Genomic DNA, 7,304 nt, shown 5'->3' with positions numbered 1-7,304 from the left:
GCGAAATACTAGTTCAATAGAGGCAATTCCCCAGTTGAGGCTCCCTCAACCCAGGTGTGTCAAGTTGACACTAAAGCTATCCAGCACAGTCAGCCATCACAAGCCAGTGCTGGGAGCCACAATTATCTTAATTGAACCTGGAGTGTGCTTCTCCCTTATCTCCCTCACCCTCCTTCTAAGTCTTTATTAGACTCACGTTGCACATCCGGATGCAGAATCATGAGAAGTAGTGCCCAGGACAGGGTGGTGGAGGTAGTCACCAGCCCCGCACTGAACAGGTCTGAGACAACCAGGCGCAGATTTGGATCATTGAAGCTGCTCTCCGGGTTCTCCTTGGCCTGGGCCAGGAAGATAGAATGAGGTCAGGGGAGAGAGCTAGAAGACACACAATGATCTAATATCCCCAGGCATGTGAGCTGTGGGGTCACTGGGTTATATGCAGGACACACCCTCCTTGGCCTCACAACTCATTAGAACAGCACCCAGTCCCTCACCTTTTCCATCTCAGCCATGTAGGCATCAGTCAGGTCTCGCAGTGGCTGGGCAGGGTCCCAGGTCATCTTGTGCTCAGTCAACAGCTCATCCAGCATGGCCATAAATGCTTTCTGTCCTGGGAAGACCTTGTCAGCCAGGCCTGGGATGCGCAGGAACATCGGGAATGCGTTCAGCATCTGTGAAAGTCATAGCGGATTACTGGGTGCTGCTTCTTTATAAATAGATAACTGTATTATTGTCATTGTTATTGATGTGTGTTTGGATGTATAATGTGTGCAGGTACAAGTGCAACAGCAAGGGCACTGAGGGACAACTTCTGGGGTTGATTCTCTCTGAACCTTACATGGGTCACAAGGATCCAACTCAGGTTGCCAGACTTGCTCGGCAAGGACCTTTACGCACCGACCACCTTCATGGCCCTTGGGTTCCTTCCTCTGCTCAGTGTTCACTTGGACCTGTCTCAGTTTCCAGCCTCCTCCACAATGGACCCAGGGCCTATTTGTCCCCAAGCATCCTCTGCCTCCTTCTCAGTTCCTACCTGTCGGCCCTCTTGTAGCCCTGGGTTAATGGAAGGAATACTCTGAGCTGGAAATCTCACAGGAGGGTGTGGCTTCCAGCTGGGCAGGGGGCACAGGTGCTAACCCATTTTAGACTTTGACCTCGGTTCACGGGGTCCTCCTGTTCTTGGAGGTTTGTTAATCCCAAGGCTTGTGTTTTGCAGTTGGCTCCCCCAGAGGGCGCTCTCCCCATCGCTCTTGCTGATTTCTTTCTGGGAGGATCAACAGCAGAGAGGTGGCCCTGTAGACTCCCCTGAGCTCATACCTCAGGAATGAGGCCAGTGTTCTGTCCCATACTTTCTTCTAATGTTTTCAGCATCTTATTGAGGAAAGGGTCATCATAGTCAAAGCGACGGGCATAAACGAGGGATGCAATCACATTGCACGTGGCTTTGTTCAGGAGGGTGTTGGGTTTGAAGGGATGCCCTGGGATTGGAGATGCAAATCAAGATAGTGCTCTTGTCTTCCTTTCCCCACCTGCATGCTTCACCCACAACCCACCGGCCTGATTGGTGAAGGCGGCACAGAGGCAGCCGGCCTCCTCGGTCACCCACTCCTCCAGTGATTTCTTGCCCAGGCCGAAGTTGCGCATGGTGGACACAGAGAATCTCCGCTGCTCTCTCCACTCAGGCCCGTAAGGTGCGAGGATCACACCTGCAGACAAGCATTCTGTGTGACCAAGAACTCCTGGCTGTGCTGTCCTCTGCTCCTACCATTCATCTCCTCTTCAGGAATCAGTCTCACCCGTGAACCCCCAAAACTTTGGCACCACACACTAGCATCGACCCATTTTGTGGGCTCCACCCTAGATCTCACTGACTTTTTAGAGAATTGCTTGACCATATCACCACCCCCGTTTGGCCTTCTCCTTCCTCTGCTCACTGCCGCCAAGCCTCCCCCTGATTTCATCTCTGGCCCCACACAGTCCTTTGCCTTTAGATTTGGGACCAAAGCCCTGGTATTCAATAGTGGGTACTGATGGTTGGTCTGCAGTGTCCTCTCCGCAGGTTACTAGTGCCTCCCGCACAGCCTTTGGTCCATTGATCACGACCACTGGATTCCAGCCAAAACTGAGGCTGAACACATCTCCGTAGCGTTGTCGAAGCTGAAGAGGAACATCAGAGCAAATATGAACTGAATCTCCACAGAACACAGGAAGAACCAGGCTCAGCACACCAGTGTTCTTGCTGTGTGTATGTTTCTTGTTGTAGAACCCAGGGCCACACACAAGCTAGGGAAATGCTCTTCCATGGAGCTATATTCCCATCCTGAGGTTGGTGCCTTGTGGCTGGGGCATCTTATCCTCCCCAGTTCAGCAAAAGACTCATACTAGCTATGATCATTCAAGTGTGACCTTGCCAGCACCAGGAATCTGTTCTCAGCCCCCTTAGCATCCCAGCATACAGGAGGGAATTCAAGTTCTTTGACGTGCACAATGAGGCCCAAGACCACACAACAGCAACAGATTTGAGCAGCCACAGGGCCTCTCTTCACTGGCTTTCCTGGCTGAAATGCTGCGCTTGATTCTGACATCTCTGCCCCATTCCCAGGACTTCATGCTCTGATGGGGTCAGAAAGGATGTGGGGACCTCCTTGACGTCTGCCTTGTCCAAATGAATCCCACCCCTGCTGCCATGTCCTGCCCCACCTGCTGGCTTTTGCTCTCTTAATCCTTTGCCTTGGAAAGTTCAGAGTGTTCACAGACCCTGCAGTCATCACCAAGAAGCTGCTAGCCTGCTTCCTCTTAAGGGCCCAGCTCCGTGTCCAACCTGTGGCTTGAGAACTACCATGTGCTGCTGGGTTCAGCATGACTTCTGCTGCCCCCTTAACTCACCTTGTACAAGCTATAGGGCATGTTGTTGAAGTTCACTTGCAATATGTTGCCCAGCAGAGGTAGTGACCAAGGGCCTGGGGGGTAGCGGGCAGTCCAACACTGGCGCCTGTGCATCAGGTCCACCAACAGCAGGAAGATGGCCATGAATATGGCCACAGACCACAGTCCATACCCAGTCAGCAGCCCCATGTCTGCCTCACAGCTCCCCAGACTTCTTTGGGAACACCTCACAATTCTTCCTCCAGTCACCTAGGATCAGGAGGGACTCTCTGATCACAGCCTGAGCACCTGTGCCTTATAAAGGATCCGAGGCTATCCTTTGTCCTTTGTCCTCTGCTTCCTACCAAACTGCAGTGTTTACTATTTAACCAGAAGTTGTAAGGGAAAGCCAGATAGTCCAGGTAGGTCAGTCTCAGAGGTTCCTCTGTTTTTCCCTCTCCAGGTGCTTACCCAGTGGAGGAACATCAATATCTGGAATCTGATCTCTTCATGAACAGTGCATAGTGATTATGTTGTGCGGGGCCTTGTGTTGTACAGATGTCCAGTGCCCCCTGCTCTAGAGTGCACAATGATGAGATGTAGAAACATCAGTCAACTGACATGCCATGCACGCAGAGCTTTGAGGGTCTTGAAAAAATTGCCTCACAGTGGAATAAGTCTTTCCTGGAGGCTTCATGGAACTGTTACCAGAGAACCTAGGACATCTCCCAATACCTGATGACAGACCAGGCAGTCCTTTACAAGGTACAAGGTATGACATCCCAAACCTCATGGGGCTCATTAAGCTGAAGCAGGTAAATTATGCCCAACTCAGCCCACCACATGCTACAGACCAGCACCTGTGGTTGGCAGGACATCAGGGTCTGACTGGCACTGAGGGTGGCACCACCTGGCTGTGGAAGCAAGTGCTGCTGAAATGCCTTGTGAGTGAGGGACAGTGGAAGGAAGGTGGCCGCAGCCTGTGGAGTCTCAGGTACAGTCGTCACCTGATCAGGAAGGCAAGACCCTTACCCCAGTTCTTCTTAGATCTGATCTGAGAGAGTTTATCATCTCCTCGTCCATGTTGCAGGGCGGAGTTCGCACAAAATCACCAACACCATTTCAGTAGAAAGTAGCAAGGTAAAATTTTATTATGACTGGTGGGCTGTCTGTCTCAGGAGTAGAAACAGCTCCTGAACGTTAGCCGTTTAGGGTTTTTATAAGATTACAGAAAGCATAGTTTAAACAGAACATCTGTGAGCCAATCAGGTTTGTACAACATAGCAGAATTTGAATTTACCAATCAACAGTCTGTTACTGCGTGCGCAAGCGAGGCAAGTGTATAACTTGGCGATTTTAAAATTGGTCAACTAACCTAGCTATAACAAGAATTGTAACAGGGTTATTGTGGAAGAGGGGTTGGAAAGACTGTAAGAGCCAGAGGTGGTAGATCACCACAAGTAAACACAGTTTTCCAGACAGCTGGTCTGTTGCTCATATGAACTCACAGCAATAGTGACAGCATGCCCAAGTCCCATGCAAGCCCCAGACAAAATCCCAGCATAGACATGGGGAAGAGAGTAAGAAACCCAAACCCAACTGAAGGAACTTTTTGGCAACCAATGGCTTCAGGAAGGGGCAGAGACAGTCTCTTTCAAGGATGAGACTCTTGGCAGGTTATCCAGTCTCCAGTGGATGGACCTACACTGAAGGACATTTGGAAATACACCTTAGACACTATAGACCTTATACATATTATACTACATTAAATTGGGAAGGATGAAATAAGGAGAGGTATAGATGGGGGAAAGAATCTAAATGCCATCAAAATATAGTGTATGAAAATCACAAAAATTTAATTAAAATTTACAAATAAAGTTGCCAATTGATGATGCAGGTTAAAGCAGTAAGCTCTGCCTTTTGTGCTGAGGTCCCTTTTGGGAGGGGTTTTGCCTCAATGGCAGACTTTAGAGTTACCAAGGAATACCCAATCATATACTTTCCTTCCAGTACAAAGCTGCCATAATCAGTGAAATACCCAGCATCGGAGTCCTTGAGAGATGATCGACACTCTGCCCCACTCCCACCCTGTCTCTTCTAGCCTTGGTCCCAGGCCTCCTCCAATTCCTCTGCCTCAGATCTCTGGACTAGCTTCCTAACACAGAATAGCTAATCTCACATTAATTGCTAAGTCCCTCCTCATGTGGTCCCCACCCCCATCTTCCCCCGGCTCTTGATCTCCCTGGCACATACTGGCCCACCTAGGACTCTGGTAAGTTATATCCTACCCACTGCATCTCTATTCCATTCCCCTGTAGCCTCAAAACTAACAATCTGCTGCACCCAACCCTGTCCCCTGCTAGCCTTGGTCCCAGGTCCACCCCAATTCCTCTACCTCATATCTCTGGACTAGGTTCCCAACCCAGACTAGTTCAATCCTCTAGCACAGTTTGCTAAGTTCCTCGGCAGTTGGTTCCCACTCCCATCTTCCCCTGGCTCCTGATCTGCCTGACGCACATCAGCACATTTAGGATTCTGGTCAGATCCTGCCTGCCACGTCTCTATTCCACTCACCTGTAGCCTTAAAACTTAAAATGTATGCAACCCACCCTGTTCCCTGCTAGCCTTGGTCCCAGGTCCACTCCAATTCCTCTGCCTCAGATCTCTGGACTAGTTCCCTAACCCAGACTAGCCAAACCCCACCCCCCTGCCGCAGCATAATTTGCTAAGTCCCACCTCAGGTGGTCCCCACCCCCATCTTCCCTTAGCTTCTGATCTGCCTGACACAGACCAGCCCTTCTGCTACCCTGGCCACCCTGCCTACTACCCTGTTCCTGTTGTAGATCTTTGAATGTCTGGTAAATTCTACTGTGAATCCATCTGGGCCTGAGCATTTCTTAGTCGGGACATTTTGTATTACTATTTCAATTTCCTTATTTGTTATGGGTCTATTTAAACTGTTAATATCCTCTTGGTTTAAATTTGGTGATGTCTATGATTTTAGAAATTCGTCCATTTCTTTTAGATTTTCAAACTTAATGGAGTATAGATTTTTGAAATATTCCCTTAAAATGTTCTGGCTTTTTTCTTCTTTTTTTTTGGCTTTTTTTTTTTTTTTTTTTTTTTTTTTTGGTGTCTGTTGTGATGTTTTCCCTGTCTCTGATTTTGTTGATTTGGATTTGTTCTTTCTTTTGGTTAAGTGGGCTAAGTGTCTGTCTATTTTGTTCAACCTTTCAAAGAACCAGCTCTTGGATTCATTGATTTTTTTTTGTATTGTTTACTTTATTTATATTTCATTGATTTCAGATCTGATTTTTGTTATTTCTTCTTATCTACTAGGTTTGGGGGTGGTTGTTCTTGCCTTTCCAGTGTGTTGAGTTTTTAAAAAATATTTTATTTATTATTTTCATTTCATGTGTATGAGTGTATTGTCTACATGCATGTGAGTGCACCCGTGTCTTGCAATGCCACGGAGGTCAGAAGAGGGCTTTGGATTTCCCTGGAACTGGAGTTAAGGACAGTTCATAACCACCGCGTGGGTGCTGGGAATCGAACTGGGTCCTCTGCAAGAGCAATCAGTGCTCTTAACCACTGAGTCATCTCTCCAGCCCCCCTTTCTGATTTTTTAATGTAGCAATAAGAGCTATAAACGTCCCTCTTAGGACTGCTTTTAAAGTGTCCCAGAGGTTTTGTTATGTTGTATTCTCATTTTCATTTAGTTCTAGGAATACTGTTTTTTCTTTTTAAATTTCTTCTTTGACCCATTCACGTTCATGAATGTGTTGTTTAATCTCCATGAGTTCATGTAGTTCCTAAGGCTTCTTTTATTGTTGATAATAAGCTTCATTGCACTGTGGTCTGATAGAAGGAATGGAATTTTTTAATTTTTTTGTATTTATTGAGAGTCCTAGAATGTGGTCAATTTTAGAAAAACGTGCATAGGCTGCTGAGCAGAAAGTGTGCTCTTCCTTGGTCATTGCTTCTCTTGTCTCTAATTCCATATGTACTGACTGATCACAGTGCAGCCATGGCCTCATGCCAGAGGGATGCAGTAACCACTGAGGGATGAAAAGTTCACACCCCACCCCCACCCCTTAGTCTTACTTCGTCCAAACCAAGCTTTGAGAAGGCAGCACTCTCAGTCACGGTCATTCTAGGGAGTCACACTGCACAGTGACTCTGCCATCACTTCCCACTAAGGAGCAGGGAGTGTAGGATCCTGAGACCCTCTTCATTCACCCGCTATCCTCAAATCCCTCCAGACCACCACTAATTGCTCTTTTAGCTTCTGTAAAATGCTTGGCTGCTGCTTTAGACAGGCCTAGACATGCCCTGACCCCCGCCTGCTATTCTCCCCCCTTCCAGGAAACCATAGATTAAGCAAGCCTGGGCATGAAAACTGCCCTATAAGGTAAAAACGGAGACTCCTGGCCCCACAG

At 47.9% G+C, this 7,304-nt stretch overlaps 1 protein-coding gene and 1 pseudogene across 2 annotated transcripts in view; both read right to left on the bottom strand.

Moving 5' to 3' along the window:
• Window positions 1-3,173, bottom strand: part of LOC103743454 (cytochrome P450 2D3-like) — a 4,634-nt gene extending 1,461 nt beyond the window's left edge. Inside the window, exons 1-6 of one of the 2 annotated variants that reach the window (XM_029569154.1) lie at window positions 2,887-3,173; window positions 1,986-2,157; window positions 1,554-1,706; window positions 1,318-1,478; window positions 495-671; window positions 197-338 (exon numbers count right to left, since the gene is read on the bottom strand). In XM_029569154.1, coding sequence (XP_029425014.1) covers window positions 197-338; window positions 495-671; window positions 1,318-1,478; window positions 1,554-1,706; window positions 1,986-2,157; window positions 2,887-3,075 — 994 coding nt within the window. In that variant the 5' untranslated portion in view covers window positions 3,076-3,173. The remainder of the gene's footprint in view (window positions 1-196; window positions 339-494; window positions 672-1,317; window positions 1,479-1,553; window positions 1,707-1,985; window positions 2,158-2,886) is intronic. The other variant, XM_029569153.1, reaches the window with a different exon arrangement.
• The window catches only part of LOC103743516, a 25,087-nt pseudogene that overhangs the window by 2,480 nt on the left and 15,303 nt on the right, over window positions 1-7,304 (bottom strand).

The sequence above is a fragment of the Nannospalax galili genome, unplaced genomic scaffold (genome assembly GCF_000622305.1).
Source record: "Nannospalax galili isolate Female #2095 unplaced genomic scaffold, S.galili_v1.0 scaffold180, whole genome shotgun sequence".
Taxonomy (NCBI): Eukaryota; Metazoa; Chordata; class Mammalia; order Rodentia; family Spalacidae; genus Nannospalax; species Nannospalax galili.
The sequence above is the reverse complement of the archived record's forward strand: the minus strand, read 5'-3'. Positions and strand labels throughout refer to the sequence as shown.